At 45.2% G+C, this 22,211-nt stretch overlaps 1 protein-coding gene across 10 annotated transcripts in view; it reads left to right on the top strand.

Moving 5' to 3' along the window:
* Positions 1-22,211, top strand: part of CHRDL1 (chordin like 1) — a 123,795-nt gene that overhangs the window by 30,835 nt on the left and 70,749 nt on the right. For all 10 annotated transcript variants that reach the window (XM_005673818.3, XM_005673817.3, XM_005673815.3 and 7 more), the window contains exon 4: positions 2,601-2,694. In XM_005673818.3, coding sequence (XP_005673875.1) covers positions 2,601-2,694 — 94 coding nt within the window. The remainder of the gene's footprint in view (positions 1-2,600; positions 2,695-22,211) is intronic.

Below are 22,211 nucleotides of genomic sequence, written 5' to 3'. Positions count from 1 at the left end.
CTTCCCACTTTGCTTCTCAGTATGCAGAGATGCTTTCAAATCCTTAGATGGCCAGGGAGCATGAATGATAAAAGCTTAAAAGAAGAAGCAGATAGTAAAGAAAAAGACACATCTCCTATCTTTTTCTTCTGTTGCCTTTTGGGTTGGTTTTCAGGGGATCTTGCTGAGTATTTGCTATAGACAGATACTTTTGGTCTCTTAGCCAAATGATATATGACATGGAAAAAGTGGAGTAGAGGAAAAAGCTCGATATAATGCCTGGATTATAAGTCAACATCATTTTTGAATACCATTTTCAAGACTGGCATTTAGAGAAGAGATTAGGACAGATTATAAACTGGTTCATTGGGAGAGTATATTTTATGTTGTTTAAGCTGATAACTGTAATTGGGATTGAGGACGTGAAACCTTGGCCTGTACTTGGTGAGGATTAGAGTTCTCTTGGCTTGCCCTTAACTCCTGTCCAGTCACTCAAAGAAGCCTTTGGATACCTTAAAAGCTATCTTTGCAACAGACAAAGCAGGTAGTCCATTTTTTCCATGGCCCTGAGCCAGGACCACAGCTATGGTCCATCTTTTTGAGTAAGCCCCTACCTACTGTCATATGCTAGGCCAGGCTTTCTCAACCTCTGCATTAGTGATATTTGGGGACAGATGATTTCTTGTCGTGGGGAGCTGTCCTGTGCATTGTAGGATATTTAGCAGCACCCCTGTTCTCTATCCACTAGAAGCCAGTAGCACCAACCCCAGTTGTGACAACCAAAAATGTCTCCAGATATGGCCGAAGTTGCTTGGGGAGCAAAATGGCCCCTGATGGAGAATCAGTGCACTAGGCCAACTGGGAAAGGAGGCCTTGTCCTAGGCCTTGAGCACTGAGAATTCTGAACACATAGAAAGAATTTTCAAGACTAGCCTCTCCCTTGAGACCTCATGGAGGAACTGCAACTCCTCGCTAGTGCCCAGGTGGAAGAGGAACAGTCACTTGCAAGCCTGATTCTTTTGCCATTTGAACAGAAAATGGGGCTTTCAGAATTTAGAGCATGTGGAAATCTAATCTTCAGGCAACATCGGATGGTCTTCAGAGGCTCAGGGCTCTAGAATCAAAACAGACCAAGTTGCCAGCCCTGGCTCTGCCACCTATGAGCCATGTTACATTAAACAAGTTATCTCGCCTCTCTGAGAGTCCTTTAGCTTCCTCTTTAAAATGGTATAATGAGATTACCTATTTCATAGAGTTATGGTAAGGATTCAATTCGCTATTCTGTCCCAATCGCTTAAAACAGTGCTTGGCCACAGTCAGTATTTGAGACATGCTAACTGTTGTAGCATCACTATCATTATGGTTATTATTTATTATCATTACTTTTATGACTCTATTTCTTTAAGACAGAAATCAGTATGAAGCACTAAGGAGGAACATGTTTAGATCTCAGCCAGGTGGAGTGGTTTGTGCTGTGTTTTGGTGATCTCGCTTCAAGATGATACCACTTGGCTCTGAGGAGTGTGATGTGTCAGGAGGCTCTCTGGTGTTTTCAAATGCAACATTCCAAACATTTATTCTGGAAAGTACATGAGAAAAGATTTGTGGTAAGGTGATTCAAATTCGGATAAAAGAAGCCTGCCTCTTTAAATGGCTAGGGTAGTTATTACATAGAGCATCTGGAGACTGATTAACTGCCTGGTATGGCATGGTTGTGTCAGATTCTTGACCCAACACATTGGAAATGGACAGCTAACCCTTGGGGGCTGAGGCTTTACTGTCTCTGGGGCAGTGAAAATGTTAATATGATCCCAAGGCCAGTGGCTCAAGTGCTAGGCATCTTGTCTTCATCCTCTTCATCTTCCTCTCCCCACGAAAGCCTGACAGATACAAGTAACCCCTGCTTCAAATCAATTATAGATGGAACATGTTAATGGAGAATTGATTTCCAAAGTCTTCCTTTGTTCTAGCAATGGCTGAAAGCCGTCAGAGCTAAGGGTCTCGTAACTGTAAATCAAGCAGCCAGCGACCCAGTCGCCCCCTCCCCAAGTCATACTAGCTATTCAGCTCAATTCCAAACTCTAACTTGTTGTCAGAAAAATTTGGGCTTGAAAGGGAAATGAGAGGAAGCACTCAACCTATTGGATCAAGGCAGAGTTCTGTGGAATCCAGGATCCATGGGCTCGGAATATCTCCTTGCCCAAGGCTGGCTAGAAGCTCAGGGGATCCATCGCTTCTTATCCCTTCCTTCCATGGTGTCGGACAGGTGATTTTGAAATCAGACTAGGCTCTTGGAAAAGACGGGCAGAGCTGGGGAATGGTAAAAATGTCCCAGAGCCACATCAGAAGAAGCCTCCCGGTAACTGTGGGAGGCTTGGAAAACTGAGGCCGCAGTGATCTCTGCCTTAGAAAAATATGCCAGGAAGCGGATCAGCCAACCCGGCGGAGGTGCTAGTGCTGAGAGAAGGAAAGAAAATGCTGATTTCATTCAGTTTCTTGGGAATGCGTTATACACTGTCTGGGTGAGTCCCTCCATGGCTTGTTTCCCAAACTGGCACGATCCCAGAGACCTTTCAAAGACAGTTACTTGGTGGTGGTTGTTGTTGCCTCCTCTCTTTCAGAACGGGAATGTGCTTTGCAGCCGAGTCCGATGTCCAAGCCTTCACTGCCTCTCTCCCGTGCACGTTCCTCATCTTTGCTGCCCTCGCTGCCCAGGTAAACCAGTTCGCCTCTTTCTTCCCCAGCGGTTCTCCTTCCTCCATCTTCCACCCAACCCGCTCCATCTCCCTAATTCCCCAGAAGGGAAACTTCCAGACAGAAATAACAATAGGACACTTTCAGGCAGTCCGCAGCGGCCCCTAAATACTGTTTATAGCCCCAGTGGGGCACATTCTAGGCTCTAATAGGTTACTGGGTACCCGGTACCAGAGTTTCATTGGGCTTTTAATCATTCAAAGGTGGATGTCAACTGGGGGAAGGGAACTGTGGCCCAGAGAGTTTTCTGCCATAAACAGCTTCTTCCTGCCGTGGGCAGCAGACACCAGGGGAGTTGCAGCGAGGAGGCACGTGTCCTGCGCAATTAGTGCTGGAATTGCATCCGAGCATAGCTTCCAAATGATGAGGGGCTGTTCATAAATCAAAGGAGGTTTATGACAGTATAAAGCTGCCTGCCTGCTGAATGGTCACGTCTTCCAGACGGTACAGTTATTATGTATACATTGTTCAGAGCGGCTCTAAGGGGGCGGCAGAGACTTTTTCACAAGGCTATTAGGATGTCTACCTTCATGGTTTGCGGCTAGGCTGTTCGTCTGAGGCAGGGGTTACCTCAATGACACTTTGTTCACGTCGGACCCGGGGCCTGGCTCCCGCACCAGAGGCGTGCAAGCTTGGAAGGATTCAGAGAATGCCTGTGGGCCCCACAGCAGCCCTAGGGAAAGCTAAGCGACCCTCTTGGCCTCTGGGCAGAAGCCTTGCCATCCTGTAAGTCAATTCTGTTTCCCTTGCGGACCGAGGTTCTTGAGTTGGGGCCCTTGGGTGAGCTTTAGGGGGTCAGTGAACCCTTTAAAACGGTTTTCATTTGGGGGGCATAACTATGTAGATGTGTAAATTCCTTTAGAGAAGATCCATAGCTTTATTTGTATTCCTAAAGGGGTGTACATGACCCTCAAAAAGAACCACTAGTCTCTGCCATAAATGGTGCTTTCGGAAAGTAGTGAGGAACTTCCAGAACTTCTCAGAGACAAACTAAAAGTGTCAGGGCAAAAATAGCAGGAATGGGGCTAAGAAGGCGCTTCAGTGACAAGTCAGTTCACTGAACTGTTATAGGAATGGAGATTTTGTTTTACGAAGAAGAAACACCCAAACCCTTCTGGTCACCGCCTTTATAATGTATACTTTCCTACATTGATAAACACACTCTAGTGAACATCTGAGATCCTTTCTCGGATGGCAGACGATCATGCCATGTCACAAGGTTATCACTCTGAGTGTTGGTGACGATAGTGTGTGCTTCAAGATATGAGAGATTGACTAGGCTGTGTACAACTTAAAAGTTAGTTTTTTGGAATAAATCCCTAAATGAGGTTTACTATTTATTGCTGTGTTTATTTGCTGCTTCTATATAAACTGGATTACAAGGAGGTAGTATGGGAGGATTCTTTTTTTTTTTTTCATCTGCCAAGTTTCCTGTGAAATAGACTTATAGAAGTTTCTTATCCCAGAAGTCTCTGAAAATGGACTAATGGCATAGGAATTTATCTAAATGACTATGTAGAAGTTGTTCTTCCTGGGAAGGAGGTTGGGTCAGGGCCCAGACACAGAGCATAGGGTGGAAGCGCATGGAGTCATCGAAGAGGGCTGTCACCTACCCCAGCTTCATAACAGGAAATGAGTACTGAGAAAAGGGTAAAGTATAAGCTAGCAATTGTCTTGAGAGAAGAATAAAGTATTAGAAGCATTGAGGTCATAAGTCCCAGAAAAGAGACAATGGAATGAAGTCAACACCATTATCTTTAAGACTTCAAAAGCCCATTTTCTGGAGCACAGAAGCCAGCTCTTCATTTCCTTGGCCCTCTTGTTCCTGCAGGTCACTTCCTTGTGGGTTCATTTTGCTTGTTAACTATAATATTTAACCATTCTTTCTATGGGTAGTGGTACTAAAGTTCCCTAATCCTTGGATGCAAAAATCTCTTTACTTTGCCCTCATTCTCACACCTGCAGCGTGTGGAAGAACCTGAGCCACAGCAGTGACAATGCTGAATCCTTAACTGCTCGGCGACAAGGGAACTCCATTGCCCTCATGTTTGGATGATAATTTGGCTGGGTATAAAATTAGAGGTGCCCAGTTTATTTTCCCTCAGCACTTTGAAGAGGAGATGAATAAATGGTTTCTTGACTTCCTCTGTCATTGAATAAGACGTCTGCTCTTTAACGGTAGTTCTTTCATAGCTAACTTGTTTTCTTCTTCTTTTAGCTTTAAAATTTTTCTCTTTTTCTTTGATGCACACAATGAGGTGTATGGATGTGTGATTTATTTTTATTTAGCTGGCTCCGCACATGATTTTTTTTTCAGCTGAAGGACTCGAATTTCTCTTCAATTTTAAGTCATTACTTTTGTGAAGATTATTTCTTCTTTTTTCTCATTCTTAACCTTGTCTTTGGTGAATATCGTTGTAGCTCATTTATTTTACACTCTGTGTCTCTTAATGTCTTTTTTATTTTTTTCCCATAATGATATATTGGTATACTCCTTGTAATGACATATTGTTTCAGTTCTGTCATCCAATTCATGAATTCTTTCTCCAGTTTTTTTTTAATGCCTATTATTTAGGCATGTTAGGTTTTATTTGTTGTTTTATTTTTATTAACCATATTTCCCCTTATTTTTTGAATTATATTTAAAAATATCTACATGTTGCCATTTTATAAACCCCTCTTGTTTCTTCAGGTCTTACTCTCTTATTTATTTCTTCAAGTTATTTAAATATTTATTTAAAGTCCTTTTCTGATTGTTCAAATATCCATATATATAACTTTTTGGTTGTGCCTGTGGCATATGTAAATTCCCAGGCCAGCGACTGAACCTGCACCACAGCAGCAACCTGAGCTATTGCAGTGACAATGCTGAATCCTTAACCAGCTGTGCCACCAGGGAACTAAGAAATATCCTTTTATTTTCCAAGTGCTTTCTCACATTTGTTGGATTTCTTGATAGTTTTTCTTAGGTCTGAATTTCCTTTGTCTTCTAAAATTTTTGTTTAAAAGCTTATCATCCACAGAGGTTTTCTCTTGCACAAGCCCTTCCTTTCTTGTGGTAGCATTGTTTCAGGCCTTGTAGTTCATTTAGCTCTAAACTAGGTCATATGTTGATGTTCCACCTTGGGTTTTTGCCTTCATGCCTGGATAGATGGTCTGTTTCTACCTCTGTTTTCTTGTGCAGTGCTAGTCCATGATAATGATCTTATATTGGGATCTGAGCTGCAGCTGGTTATTCTGGGCAATCAGTCCATTTTAGGGAACCACCTTGGGTGGGCAGAGCTATGTCAGCCCCTGTTTTGCATGTAAAGAGCGTGACCCTAACCCTCAGCTTTACACAGGAAGCCACTTGTAGGCCATAGTTCTTGCTCAGCTGTTTGGCTCCAACTGTCTGGGTCCTAGCTGCCAGTGGACCATATGGCTTTGCCCTATATTTACTGCTGTACTTTCATCTTTGTTTTATTTCATAGTGAGTTTCCTTTTGTTTCTGAGAATGGTTTTGCAGTTTTAAAGTTTTATCTATTTACTTATTTTTAGTTTTATATTTCATCTCTCTTCTTTGTTTGGAAAATAGCAGGGAGTTTTCCCATGTGCTCTCTCTGCCATCTTGAACTGGAATGCAAACCAACTATTCTTTCTTTCTGGTGAAGATAAAACAAGAATAAACAGGTTTAAACCATAGCAGAGAAGCATAGAGTTTGATAAAAGAGAGAACTTTGGGACACAGTGGTTGTTAAATCCTAGACTAAATGACTAAGGGAAATTTTAGTCTCTTTACTGCATATTTCTGGAAATAAAAAGGTACCCACCCATCTGAGATAGAGTTGGCACAGTTTTGCTTTGAGACAGGGCAATGGATGTGATGACTCCTCTGTATTCCTTCCACCCCAATGATTATTAGGCATGAGGAAACTCATGCCTTCAGGGCCACAGGAATGTTTGGTCAAAAGAAGGGGCTCTAGTTTTCTGTCTTAACCCAATGGAAGGCACCCTGCTGAAAATGTCTTCACTTGAAAATAAAATATTTAAAGCCAAGATGATGAACACGTTCTATATCAAAAAGGGAAAACAAATGAGGAAGCCATATATCCAAGGTTTGGTTTTGTATACTATCCTATAGCAGTATCAACTTCAAGGAGTGTTTACTGGGTTGTGATGGACTTGGTGAGAAGGTCCCACCTGCCATGCCTAGAGCTCATCTTCCCTTGGACAAGACAGTGGACACTACACCCCCAATTTGTTTCTGTGTATCCCATGGCTCTTGCTCTCCCTAACCCCAGAAATTTCTAAGGTTCTCACCTGCATTTGAAGTTGTCTCCTGCTGAACCATGGAAATCAGGGTATGCAGACTGCTTTTCCAGAATTACCAGAGAGAAATTGATACCAATTCCCATGAAAAGCAAGTGAAAAAATTTTTTCTCCAGAACTTCCTCAGGTCTCCATGGTAGAGGTCAAGTGCTGGTCACATATCACAGGGCTCTACTGAGCCCAAAGAAGCCGGTGCTACATGGAGGCTAGCACATTCTTAATGCAAAAGTCAAGCCCACACGGAAGTCAGAAAGGTCATGAAATTCATCCCAGTCGCCAATAGACTTGCTATTGTCCTTGATGAGGGATTTGTAGGAATGGAATTCTATGTCCTCTTTCGGGAGGAGTAGCATGGTAAGAGAAGGAAGGGGAGAGAAAGAATATGACTTGTTTCTTTTTTTTCTTTATGTATAATTTTTTCACCAAAAGAAGACTTTTATAGTGGCCAGGAGCCTAAATCACAATATTATCTAACAGTTTTCTTCAATGGCCAGTCCATTGAGAATCTGCTATTCAGAATTAATACATTTGGGTTCCCTTAGAGGTGTTCCAACATGCCCAAGTCATTAAAGAGCTCTTATAAATTTACCAAACTATCTGATTTGATCTGTTACCAGAGACCTTAAGCCGGTGTTTCCTTTTGGCTAGATGTGAAGAGGTTTAGTTCTGTGATATGGTTTTAACAGGGAGGGTGACAGTTTAGTTTTGCCAAGAGGGCACTCCTCACTCCAGTCTTTTAAATTCCAGGTAGGTTAAGGGAACCACCTTTCTACTGGTGTGCTATAGTGTGTGTGCTCTCGTAAGAAAATGCTGGAAGACCTATGCCATTTCTCTCTCAACCGGAGTTGGGTAGTGAGCTAGCTAGGAAAAATGGGCATTTCTGCTATAATGCAATATGTGCATTTTCTGAAAATCCTCCCATTCTGCAACACTGTACACTCAAAAATAACGGGGCTTAAGGAAAAAATAGGATTGGAGAAAACTCTATGCAGCTTTGTAACCAGCATACAAAACACCTGTACAATAGACTACTAGCATGGTTTTAAAAGGCATCTTTAGATTTCTAATAAATAAAAGAATATTACAGGAAGTATAGACTTCATCCTTTAAAATGGTGACATTAGGTAGAAGAAAGGGGGTATAAAGGAGGATTGAGGCTACTGAGTTACAGAGACAAGAGAAAAATGCACAAAGATCAGAGAGAATAATGCTTTTTGCTTTTTTGTCTTTTTAGGGTCACACCCTTGGCATATGGAGGTTCCCAGGCTAGGGGTTGAATCGGAGCTACAGCTGCCGGCCTCCACCATGGCCACAGCAAGGCCAGATCAGAGCCATGTATGGACCTACATCGCAGCTCGCGGCAACACCAGATCCTTAACCACCTGAGCCAGGCCAGGGATCAAACCTGAGTCCTCAGGGACACTAGTCAGATTCTTAACCCATGGAGCCACGATGGGAACTCCAGAGAGAATCATGTGATAAGCATTTAGAAGACAGAGGGTATGGCCTAATAAGGGAGCCAAAAGGAAGAGTGTAAGGTGAACAGGAAGAGGAATAGAGCACTGCGTTCCTTCATGGTTTGCTGATTTCAGTTGTGTTCGTGTACTTGGCATTCCGTTGCTGTCACTTGATGGTGCAAAATATTAATTTGCTGGGGAAAATCATGTGTGAACCAGTGCAGTTTCTATTTTATACCAACATCCTTCCCTTACTTACCTCTCGCATGTTAATGTTTGGATTACACAAACCTATGCTCTAGCAGAAGCAAACTGCAGAAGATGAATGGTAGATAGATGGCCTTTAGCCTTGGACAGTTCAGAGTGAGGGTTGTAAGTCATTCAACCACTCTGAATCTGTTTCGTGGTCTGTAATCGCTGGCTTGTCTGCACATTGTGTTACCCTACATGTGTATAAAAACGGGGTCTGGCTCTAGGACCCCATCTGTGTCTGCATGCAAATCTGTGACTTCCAGTGTTGTAGGAATCAAGTAGACAGGGCTTTTTTTCCCCTTCTCATTGTGTTTTTTTAGGGTCGAAAGTTCAAGGGAGAGATGTATTTATTTATTGTTGTGGTAAAGTACATATAACATAAAGCTTATGATTTTAAAGTGTACAATTCAGTGTCATTAAGAACATTCACAATATTGTGCAAGCCTTACCACTAACCTAGTTCCAGAAATTTTTTTGCCACCCCAAAAGGAAATCCTGTGCCCATTAAATAGCCACTCCCCATTACCTCCCCAACCCAGCCCCTGGCAACCACTAATTTGCTTTCTATTTCTGTGGATTTTCCTATTCTGGACATTTCATATAAATTAAACAGTACAATATGTGGCCTTTTGCATCTGGTTTCTTTCACTTAGCGTCATGTTTTTAAGATTTATCCATGTCGAGGCACGTATCAGTACTTCATTATTTTTTATGATTGAATAATATTTTATTGTATGGATATGCCACATTTTGTTTATCTGTTCATCTGTTGATGGACAGTTGAGTTGTTTCCACCTTTTGATGATTGTGAATAGTGCTATGAACATTCGACTTCAAGTTTCTGTGTGTCATATGTTTTCTGTTATTTTGGGTATATACCTAGGAGTGGAATTTCTGAGTCATATGGTAATTCTGTTTAACTCATTGAGGATTCTCTTTTAAATTTTGTTGTTGTTGTTGTCCTTTGTCTTTTTAGGGCTGCACCCACGGCATATGGAGGTTCCCAGGCTAGGGGTCAAATCTAAGCTACAGCCGCTGGCCTTCGCCACAGCCACAGCAACTCGGGATCCGAGCCGCGTCTGTGACCTACACCACAGCTCAGGGCAACGCCGGATCCTTAACCCACTAAGCGAGGCCAGGGATCGACTCTGCAACCTCATGGTTCCTAGTCGAGTTCGTTAACCACTGAGCCACGACGGGAACTCCCTCTCTTTTAAATTTAAAGCCATGCCATCTTCTTTCTGATTGCTGCCATTGCTATCATCCATGTCTGATCTCCCTTGCTCTCTGCTCGCTCCTTTTGCTGTTTTCTGAATTCTGTGTTCACTTTTTGGATTTGGTTGAAAAAAAGCAATTGCTTCTAAATGATCACAGCTACTTAGCATATTCTTTTCCTTCAGTAAGGGACCTACAAAAACCGTAGTCTACAAGATGATCAATCAAAGGCCATTTTTTTTTTTTTTTTTTTTTTGCCCACAAAAGATTGGTGTATTTAAAAAAAAAAATCTTTCTGGGTCCACAGCTATCCAAAAGCCTGAGGATTCTGGACTGTGGGTCTCTGGATAGCAGAGGTTTTACTGTATTATTATTTTTTTTATCATTGTTAGTAGTCTTATACTGACTGTTGAGAGGTAGCCACAGAGAGGTTTGCTGGTGGTCAGTAGACCCTCCATGTCTGTACTGACTTCCCTCTTAGATCTCTTTCACTGTTTTCCATGTTCTATTTCCATTGTCACCCTCATACACTTGGTCCTTGAACACTGAGCAGAGTATAAAGAGTTAAAACTTCTTCGGAAAAGCAGCCCCCCACTTGCCTTCTTCAAGGCGAGGTGATCTTTGTCTCAGGTAAACCCTGGGTGTTTAGTTGGTTTTTGTAAGAGTGTGATTTCCTGTTAGTCTTCTAGAAGCCCTTATGCCATACAAGAACAAGGCATGTAGGAGAACCGTAGCTTTCTGTTATGGTGCAGCAGAACTCTTCTGTCTCTTTCAATGGAACTTAATCAAAGCTGGCCCCGTGCCAAGGTGAAGGAGGTGGCACATCACTGAGGGATACTGAAAACCCCCATTCGTCCCAAATAAATCTTCCATGTGCAAGGGACACCATTTCATGGGATAAATAATAGGGTTAATGAAAAAATATTCATATGGTCAAATAAACTTAGAGTTTCTGGGTTAGAGAACGTGAAACAGGTTTCTTTTAATGCAGGACTTCTCAGAGCCTTTACTGTATTAATATGCATTATGCATCTATAAGCGGGTAGATGGCATGTAGTATTTTCCAAACTTATTCAGCCGTGGGACCTGTGTTTTGTGGGTTAGTTTTCTCTAGTATATGTTTTAGGAAGACATGGATTATGCCATTCCGTTTCTAGACGTTATTTATACTGTAACAATAAGCTCTGGATAAATACAGCATCTAAGTTTGGAGAAATTCATTAAGGCAGCGAGCCCTTTTAGAACTAGACCCTTAATTAATGTTACTAAAACTTTAGGGTGCTTAAGGGGATTTGATAAAATGCAGACTCCTGGGCCCTACACTAAAAATTCTGATTCCGTTTGGCTATAGTTCGGTATTCTGCATTTTGAACAAGCACCTGAAGTAATTCTGATGCAGCTGGACTGGGGACCGCACTGTGGTGATAGGGCCCAGGGGAGATCTTGATACAGGAGGTCTCAAGCGCTGCCTGCAGAAAGATCTTGGAGTAGAGGGCCCTGTGCAGATGCATTGGAGTAGAGGGCTGGAGGGCAACCTGGCAATATTGATTCTCTGATAAAGGGGAGCATTGGCCCCCCAGAAACATACTTTGCCTGTGCGACACTTCTCCAGGACCCACCCTGCAGTAACACGTACTCACTGTTCCCTCTGGCTGGCCTCCCTGCTTCCTCAGAGCTCCCACCCAGAGCCCTTCTTTTCTGCCATCTTCCACATTCAGGGCCCCTGGCTGTCACATCCAGAAAGAAGGCCCCTCCATGGGGAGCTCACCCGTCTACCCCACCCATTGTCCATGACTTGTTGTTGGCGAGAAATGAATGGCATTTCTCGGAATTGGCCCAGGAATTTATGCTGATAAACAAATGAAACTCTCAAAGGGAAAAGCAATCAACATAGTTTGAAATAAAATCAGTGTTTTCAGCTTAGTCTGTTTTCAACTTAGTTTGAAATAAGAGTCACATCCAGGGTATTTTAAGGAAAGGATTAGTAAAGCGTCCTTTAGTGAGCTTTCTGCCTGGTTGCAAGGCTGAGCCATAGCCAGGACTGGCTTTCTGAGTAAGCAGAGCAGGAGATTATTACCTTGATTTCCTGTGACCTGTGATTCCGAGACGTGTCCAGTCAGCCTCCCCCCTCCACCATACTTCCCTGCCAAGTTGTTTGATACCTGAAATTTGATTACAATGATAGCTTCATCTTTTCAATTCACACTTTGATTCCTGATAAATTCATCTCTCTTTGGAAGTGATAACTCTTTTTTTTTTTTTTTTTTTTGCTTTTTAGGGCTGCACCCATGGCATATGGAAGTTCCCAGGCTAGGGGCTGAATTGGAGCTACAGCTGCCGGCCTGCACCACAGCCACAGCAACACTGGATCCTTAATGCGCTGAGGGAGACCAGGGATCGAACCCGCAACCTCATGGATCCTAGTCGGGTTTGTTAACCACTGAGCCACGGAGGGAACTCCAGAAGTGATCATGCTTTTTAATTTTTTTTTTGTTTTTTTTTTGTCTTTTTGTCTTTTCCAGGGCCGCAGTCGCAGCGCACGGAAGTTCCCAAGCTAGGGGTCTAATTGGAGCTGTAGCCGCCAGTCACGGCCACAGCCACAGCAACACCAGATCCGGGCTGCCTCTGCGACCCACACCACAGCTCACGGCACTGCCAGATCCTTAACCCATTGAGCGAGGCCAGGGATCGAACCCCGCAACCTCATGGTTCCCAGTCCGATTCGTTTCTACCGTGCCACAACGGGAACTCCTTAATCATTTTTAATATAAGCAGTGCACAGGATCTAGAAAGCAGAGTTTGATGGTAGGGAGCTGGGTGCGTGGTTGGGGGGAGATCCCAGGCCACTAACCTGAGTACCTGGAAGGGTTATGCAGCGGCAGGAGTGGGGGGAGGTTGAAGGAGGAGCCTAGGGAATCCGACCTTACCTTCCCCACAGTCCTGCGGAGACCAAGCCTCTTCACAAATGTCAAGGATAAGTTCTTTATTCATGGCAGAAGACACAGTGGTTTCTAGGATGAGTTGTCAGCTCTCAAGTTTTTCACTTTGGAGCTGTTAATTTAAAACCAATATGTTCCAGGAGTAACCAAATATCCTTGCTATCTGTTGCCTAGAGCCAAAGGGTTTCACTTGAGGGTTGTGGATGCAAAATAACTATAACCCAAAAGGTTTACCAGATCATTTGCAGCCACTAAGATAAATAGCAGTCTTTATTAGAGTGATTTTTGTCTGATTTTTGTATTTAGATTTTTACATGGTCAGCTATTCCCTAAAAGTGATTTTAGAAACTGGCAGACTGAGGGTGTCAGATATTGAAATCTGTTCCAAAATCCACTTCCTCATAGGACTCTTTTTTTTTTTTTTCTGGCTATCAGAGTAGTCTATTTTAGAAATATCTTCATGTGTTGCCTCTTGTCTTTCCTGCGTATATGCTAAGACCCAGAGAGTGGGAAGTGCTTCAGCAATAGATGTGTGGCCGCTCAAACAGGTTTTTTGTTTTTGTTTTTGTTTTTAGACCGGCACTCTCTGAATTGGAGAGAGGCTATGAAGTTATATGTACTGATTCTTTAAAGAAAGGAATAAATCACAGTTGTCTGCAGGAGGGGGAGGAAGAACGTTGGTTGGATATTTTTTATCGGGGAGAAAGGGAAAGACATTGAACTTGGGAGTAGAGGTTACTTTTAAAACAGAGATAACGTAAGTGTCCCTACACACTCTATTTTCTTTCCTTTCGCAAATTCCTGCAGCTTTGATTTCTTCACATTCACAAGATGGTGCCCTCAGGGATCTAAAGCCAAATCAGAGTCTACACTCCTGACCCTACCTTGCATAAGCTATGTTCCTTTATTGTTTTAAGAGGAGAGAAATGGGGGTTGAGAAGGAGGGGCAGGGAAATCTGGCTTGCTTTGTTTCTGTTTCCCGTCATTCCTCCCTTCCTTCCTTTCTTTCTTTTCTTTTTTTTTTTTTCCGGGCTGCACCCATGGCTTATGGAGGTTCCCAGGCTAGGGGTGGAATCGGAGCTACAGCTACCAGCCTACGCCACAGCCACAGCAATGCCAGATCTGAGCCATGGACTGCGACCTACACCACAGCTCACAGCAATGCCAGATCCTTAACCCACCGAGCGAGGCCAGGGATTGAACCCACATCCTCATGGACACCAGTCGGGGTCGTTACCGGTGAGCCGCAACAGGAACTCCCTTTCCTTCTTTTTTTAATTTTTAAAACATTTTACTGGAGTAAAGTATACATTACAAGACTTCCCATTTTAATCACTTTCAATTGCACACTTCTGTGGCATTAAATACAATTGTTGTACAACCATCACCGCCATCCATCACGGGGAATTTTTTTCATCTTCCCAAACTGAAACTCCGTCCTGTCTCCATTAAAAACCACTCCCCATGCCCTCTTCCCCCCAGCTCCTGGCCACTGTCATTCTACTTTCGGTCTCTGTGAATTTGACTCCTCTAGGTACCTCATATAAGTGGAGTCACACAGTATATTTCCTTTTGTGCCTGGCTTATTTCACTTGGCAGAATGTCTTCAAAGTTCATCCCTGTTGTAGCGTGCCTTTTTGAAAAAATACAGGAGTGAATGGAAAGGAAATTTGAGAAGAGGCTGCTGTGGTAGAGATGAGAAAGCGACGTCAGGAGATAATCGAGGGGGGTCTTAGAAGAGTCTAACAAATGTTGGGTTTTCAGAGCATATTTCTCATTGGAAGAGGAAGACTCCAGAGACCACATTGTCTTTGACAATGACAGATCTGACAAGCAGTAACTCGCAGTAATGCCTGTGTGAAATTCTGGGTTCAGAGAGACAGACCTATTGCTTATTAATTTTCCCAGGGAGCTTCAGAGAGCATCATCTATTAGGCACTGATTCTTGGCAGGTTCTGTTATCTTTTGGAAAAATCCATAGGGGTAGAACTGGATCCCTGTTTCCCTTTATCTGGAGAACTCCATTTCCAAAAGGGCCTCCTCTGAGATTGTTTTCCGAGGGCAATCATGTCTGGAGCTATTCGGTATGGTTTTATTAGAAAGATTGTTAAGGGATTAGAGTATCAAACCTATGCGGCAACGTTGGAGGAAAAGTGTAATTACCCAGCCTGGTAAAAGAGAGACTGAAGGGACTTCGACAAACTTGAGAAAGATAAATGGTCACATATGATGCTGCTCAGCTTTCTCCATCCCCAAAGGGGGAGAGTGGGCAAAAACGAGCTTCAGCATCAAAAAGTTAGGTACAAGGAAGGACTTTCAGGCAAACATAAGGGGAGCCGAGGTCTTATGAAAGTCAATCTGTTATAGTTCAGGCTTAATGTTGACTAAGAGCAAGACACAGATACATGCACAAATGCATAGAATGCAATTCTATTAGTATGAGGTTCCCAAAACTATATTGTTGAGGGAGGTGCATAAACGTGACAAAACTATAATGAAAGGCAAGGCGATGATCGTCCCCAGAGTCAGAATTGTGGCTACCTCCAGTGGGGAGGGACGGGGCCTTTTGGGGGTTTTGGAAATGCTGTCTTTCTTGACCTGCATGTCGTTATAGGGGTGTCTGCTTTATCAGTTCACCTGTACACTTATGTTTTAGGTGTGTCAGTTTAGATTTCCCAGCATAACATATTTTTAAATGATGCTACATTTTCATTAGTTTTGGATGATTATGATTAGAGGCAAAAGGTGGCCAGAAGGCCTTTATTTTTAAAAATTTTAAAAAAGTTTTGGCCATACCCACGGCATGCGGAAATTCCCAGGCCGGGGATTGAACCTGAACTGCAACAGCCATCCGAACTGCTGCAGTGACAAGGCCAGATCCTCAATCTGCTGCACCGCAAGGGATCTTTCAGAAGAACTTTAAATGTTACAGTCAAGCATGAGATTGTGTATGTGCATATGGCTGTTTGGAGGCTACTGTTTTTATTTAATTGTTTATATTGTTTTGATCTTCTGCGTCTTTGGTTTGGTTTGGTCTCGTATTTTTTTCTGTTTTTGCACAAGACAGACAAGTACTGAAGCCTGGAGAAGGGTATGCTCTCTGTCCTCCAGGTATGCCCTTGAGGACAAATGCCTTGAACTAGTAAGAAGGCATTTGGGGACATTTAGGACTTGGACTTCTAAGCTGCAGAGTGCACCAGTATGTTGGCATCTGGATGAAGCCATCGGGCTTCAGGTCTGTATCACCCACCAGAGGGCCCCTTTGGCTTCCTGAATCCGGACCACATTTGGGAAGGAGGGAGAGCTTTGTTGGTCCCATAGGTATGCACTCCGGGACTCTGTCCCCACCAGGTGAGGCTGTACTGTGCTATCACAGGAGAAGGAAGGCCCAGGGACAGAAAAGCGGTGGGGTCTAACCCTGATCTCCGCCGTCTCCAAATCACTGTGGGATTTTCACAGAGCCAGCTAGCATCTTCGTGCCTGTCCTCTCAACTTGTAAAACGCAGGAGATAATTTCTACCTTCTCCTAACACTTGCCCTGACAGTGAAAAGCAAGTCGATGTGAGAAATTGCTTTGGAAAGTATAAAGAGGTGTATAGAAACAAGGCAGCGTGCATCAGAGGAAAGGAGGAACGTAGACCCCAAGTCCCAGGTTGTATCATTAAGAGGGAATGCAGGAGTTCCCATCGTGGTGCAGTGGTTAACGAATCCGACTAGGAACCATGAGGTTTCGGGTTTGATCCCTGGCCTTGCTCAGTGGGTTAAGGATCCGGCGTTGCCATGAGCTGTGGTGTAGGTTGCAGGTGCGGCTCGGACCCTGCGTTGCTGTGGCTCTGGTGTAGGCCGGTGGCTACAGCTCCGATTCGACCCCTAGCCTGGGAACCTCCATATGCCATGGGAGCAGCCCAAGAAATGGCAAAAAGACCAAAAAAAAAGGGAATGCAGGCAAAGCCTGAAACTGGCATTTTGGTACCTGTCCCCGCAGATCCTAATGACAGCAGCCCCATGCCCAGGCCCTGACCGTTTGTCTCCAGCCTCAGGGAATAGTTGTGGTGGGGCGGTGGGGGTGTCAGGGGAGTCTAAGGGAAACAGATGACAGGTTTAATGAGTGTCAGGCAGAAGGCATAAAATGAATGGCGTCACCTCTGCCTTTCTTTTCTATTTCTTCCCGATTAGATTGTCAGCAGTACCCTGAGTGAGTGTGATGTCCATAATGGTAATGTTTTCATAGCAGAACGAGCCCTTGGCAGAAACGTGGGGGTAATGCTGAGAGTGTACTCAGAGACAAGGTAACACTCTCTGGGCTGCCTTGAAAGCTGCATGGGGATTTTTTTTTTTTTTTTGACTAGGCCTGACCTGTCCCATGTCCCCCTCCCCCCCCATCATAAAAACATTGAACAGGATTCTTTGCTCTGTACTATTGTGTGCTGATTAGCCTGCTGTAATTCCGGTTAGCAGGCCAGGGCTGCTTCACTCCCTGTTTTCTTGCTAATTCACCTTCTGGCTGGAGTCCATCATCCAGCCCTTCATGCAGGAGCGAAGCATGACCCTACTGCAGGGGGCCTCACAGACCCCTGGGATTAGGGGAAGAAACTATTGCTGTAGTGCTGCTTCCTAACCAGGGAGGGTCACCCCACCACCACTTCTCTCAGGGCTTCGGCAGTGTTGGGGAACCGTTTTGGTCATCACAGTGATTGGGGAATATCCTTGGTATTTAGTGGGCAGGAACCAGGGATGCTAAATGTTCCACAACGAGGAGGAACACAATGCAGTGAAGAAGCGTCCCGCCCCAAATTCCAGTGGTGACCCTATTGAGAAACACTGGACAGCACCCTTACCCAGAGAAGCCCAGGAAAGGGAGTTGATGATGCACGTCCACTCATTCATTCACTCAGTGTCTCATTCATTCATTTCACAATCGTTCACTGAGTATAAGCTTTGGACCGAGTCCCATGTATGGTGCTGAGGTTTCAGAGTCACTGCTTTGAGGAGCTCACAGTCTGGGGGGAGACAGACATAACAAGATAAGTAAAGCATAATGTGATGAGTTCTCAGGTAGAGGGGTGGACGAGGACCAGGCAGGCGGAGATGGGTGAGAGACACTCTGCGAGAGCCAGGAGCCAGGGCCCTCAGAGAGGAGTCCACATTGGACATCAGACCTGGGTTCTGACAGTGGAATGGGACTTTGCCAGGTGGGGAAAGGGGCAGAGGGGGGCATATGCGCAAAAGCATGTGGCGGGGACGGGGGCGCGGGCGGGCATGACTGGTGTGGCCGTGGCCATGCGAGAGGGAGGAGGCCGCAAAAGTCAGGGTGATGGAGGCCCAGGCATTGCTCTGTACACCCAGCCCACTGCAAACATCGGGAGGAGGTGACCGGGGTGTTGAGTACCCACACACATCTTTTTGCAGCCCCTTTCCTCTTTCTCTCAGTCCCCCACCTCCTCACGCCTCTCCCAGCCACTCAACCCTCACATTTGTCACTGTCGCCTGATGGCAAGGAGGTTGGGTTACCCCTTCCAGGGGGCTTCTTTCTTTATCAGCAGATAAGGTGAATGCTTAACTAAAAGAAGTCACAACTGATACAATTCTAGATGCCAGTTGGGGAGACGTTGAGGAGGGGCCTTTGAAGAACAGAGCACGGAGGAGCCGGCCCAGAGGCTTCGCTCAGTAAACACACCGTGCGAGCGTGAGCATGTGTGAGGTGTGTGTCTGAGCGGGCAAGGGAAGGAATAGCAATTGTTCCCACCTCACGGGATGGCTGTGAGGATTAAATGAATTAGTACATGTCAGGGGCTTAGCACAGGGCCCAGCCCATAGGAAGGCCTCCATAAGTGCAAGCTCTCATCATTATTTGGGGGCTGGGGTGTGGGGCCGGGGCTTCAGTGCGGAGAAACTGGCCAGGGTGGAGATGAGGATTTTATGCTAGGGCTTAGTGGCCCTATCTGGCTAGTTTCGAATATGTGCCTAGGCTCCATCCTAGACCTGGAACAACAGCATTTTCCAGCATGTGGTTTATCAGAATGTAAATTTTGGCAAGGGGAGCCATTATTTGGTGTCCATTTGGGTGTGTTTTCTCCATCTCTGCCGGGGGCACATGGCAGGTGGGAAGCAGGCTTGTTCTCAAGTGTGGGAACATGAAATAGAAGCAGCCCAGCACTGAGGGCCAGAGCCAGCAAGATGCATTAGAAAGAAATTAACTTGGGAGGGGCTGGATGAGGGAACAAAAGTCTTAGCTGGAGAAGGAAGGAGCAAAAGGGAAAAAAAAAAACCAACAAAACCGGGAAGGACAGGATACATAAGATCATCCAGCTGCCGCCAAACTGAACTTCCAATGTTTTCTGTGTTCTCTTTGGAAGAGGGGGTGGCCTGTCCAGCATTCAGTGGAAACTTGTTGATTGACACCGAGTTGGGCACAAGTTCAGTGTGAGTGTGCCTTCAGCTATTTATTTGATTTTTTTGCAATTGCACCCTTTGCAGTTAAGACTGTTTAGTTTCTGCTGGCGCCCTGGGGCGGTGAGTTTAGATTGTTAAAATAGCAGCCATTAACACTCTCTGTGTTATGACACTGTGCTCCCTGCCCCCCTTTAGAGGAATTGGGCATGAGGTTGTTTGACACGAGTTAAATTCTCCTCTCCCCGCAGAGAGAAGCAAGCCGAGAGCCCTCCTCCGTGTCAGGGCACGTGTGCCAAAGCCCTCGCCCCCAAACCCTCCAAGCCCGCCCGCCCTCCCCGCTGCCCCCCTCACACACCCGTGACCCTCAGCACACACTTCACCGCACTCAGGCACACACTCACGCTCACACCCACGCCCAGCCCACGAGCTAGAGGAGCCCTGGGGAGCCCTTGTGCCTGTCTCTCTGTTCTTTTGTTTTGCTTTCCTTCACTTGCTTTGTTTTGATTTGAAATCAGTCTTTGGGATTAAATTGGATAATTTTTTTTCATATTATTAATAGCGCTGTGGAGGGGGCATGTAAGGACTTTCTCCTCAGTCCTGGCCTCGCTTGCTGCTCGCATCTGATAAATACAAGAGTGACTTTCAGTGATCAATCACACGGACCTTTGTCAGACTTTGCACACCATACCTCTTGGGGCAAAAGCCCCGCGGAGCTCTAAAAGATGCCCGGATTGCTAGATTATCTAGATTATTCATAGGACTGTTTCAAAGGGAATTTTTCATAAGAGGGCTGAGTGGCTGTGGCTTTCCCATGGGCCCTGGGGAATGATCGGAAGAGCAGAGTCCCTCTGTCTGGGAAGGTCAGCATTGGTCACAGCCGAACAGCCACCATGAGCCCGGGCCTGGGAGGCAGGGAGCGGAAGTTCTGTGTTCACTGGACATCCTTGGTACCTGATGTCTATCCCAGTGCTGTTCATTCAGTAGAACTTTTTGCAGGGGTGGAAACATCGTGCATCTTCACTGTCCAACATGGCAGCCACTGGCACCCTTGGTTGTTGGCCACTTGGGTATGACTGAGGAACTGCGATGTAAATTTTACTTAATGTCAATTAGTTTAAATTTTGTAGACACATGTGACCAGTGGCTTCTGGAGTAGATGGCATGGCTCCGCACCAATTATTGGCCACTTTTCTGCTGCTTTGGATTTAAGTTTGTACCGTCCATCTGTCTGTTGTGTCTTGCAACCAAACTTGTTTGAGGGCAGGATTCATATATTCTACAACCATAGAAAATTACATGCTGAAGAGTTTTTTTTTGTTTGTTTGTTTGTTTTTGTTTTTGTTTTTTTTTTTTTGTCCAGCCCCTTCCCCTCACATTTGACAACGAGGAGATTGAGAAAGACTCTCTAACTTACCCGAAATCACAGTGCTTGTTATAATTAGGGGAACCTGGAACCAAGGTCTCTCTGCCTCCCGGACTGCGCTTCTGCCCATCTCTCTTGCAGATAAGTTTCAAAAGAGCCAATAACCGTTTCCTTTGCACTCTCTTCACTGCTTATAACCGAGATAAACCCCTGATCTTTGAAAATGATCTGGAACCCAAGTGTCTTTATCTCTTCATGTGCCAAGGCACAATGTAGGCTCCGGACAAATGTTTGTGGAATCAATTAGTTCTCTAAGTCTTTCCTGTGATGTAATGTCCTTTATGCTCTATTTTCCAAGAAAACCGGTTTCTGTCTCGGTCCTAGCATTTGAGTTAGCCAGTGCCCAGGCTGCCTTGGTCCAGGGAGACGGGGCCCTCTGCTCTGCAGATGTGGCCGTGACCTGAGCAGGTGTTCACGTATGGACTAGAGAGCCTCTGGACACTGCCTGGCAGGCTAGTGAAAATGCTAGAGCTCTTTTGGGCTCCAGGCATTCTGAATTCTCTAAACTTCACAGTAACCAGGAACATTGAGAATAACTCCTTTCCTTCTCCCCTTTTTCTCTGGCCAAACACAATTATCTAAGAACTAAAGGCCCCACGAGTAGGACTGGGGCCTCATATCCTACTGGTCCCCTTTAGACATGGAAGGAAAACCCCCCAGTCCAAACTCACTTCAGAATCAACTGCTGAAAGGGAAGACAATTCAACTCATAGGTTCAAGCAAAGTATCCATTCATCTCCCTTCTTCTCTCCCTATTTCCCACCCCAGGCCTTTGTCCCCAACCCAGAGCCACCAGTGGTAGCTCAGCAATAGCTGAACTGAAGCAAAACCTGTTCACAGCCACCCAGAGCTGAGCTGCAGCCAAGCAGCTGGCTCCTCCAGGCAACCCTGCCAAGAGCCAGACCGAGGAAGGGAGCAAATGGCCTGTGTCCCATCTGCAGTGGAATGGCCAGCTCGTTTGCTGGTACCACCTAAAGAAGGAGTGATCCAGTACTGAGATAGAAGGCTTCCAGGGACCCACCCAGCCCTAAAAATCTGAAGCCCAAGTATAGTCATTGGATGCCAAGGACACTGGAGAAAGTCTTTGGAGCATGTAGAGCACCAAGCCAGTTGGAGTGCCTGTTAAGCCAGCCTAGAATTCCTAGCATTCCAGCCACGCCATATACACCCCCACCCCCAGAGGGCAGCCAGTGGCCACAGCAGAGGCTGCATCCAGCGGGCCGAGACCCTCATCAGCCCCTCCAAGAGCCTGCTCCTTCACTTCAGGCCTGCCAGCTCGCCCTATGCTGAGTTCAGGGAGGCAGACGAACCGTACCGCCCAGTTTAGCATAAGAATCTCCCTTGCTCTGGAATCTCTAGGCAGTGAATCATTTTGAACAAGCACTTAAGCAACTTTCCACTGAGTCATCCTGAGGACTGTCAGGTTCACTAATCCTGACATATACTGTGTATATCCTTTGTTCTGATCCTGTCCCCATCCTGATACTGGGG

This window comes from Sus scrofa, chromosome X, assembly GCF_000003025.6.
Source record: "Sus scrofa isolate TJ Tabasco breed Duroc chromosome X, Sscrofa11.1, whole genome shotgun sequence".
In the NCBI taxonomy this organism is placed as follows: domain Eukaryota; kingdom Metazoa; phylum Chordata; class Mammalia; order Artiodactyla; family Suidae; genus Sus; species Sus scrofa.
The sequence above is the reverse complement of the archived record's forward strand: the minus strand, read 5'-3'. Positions and strand labels throughout refer to the sequence as shown.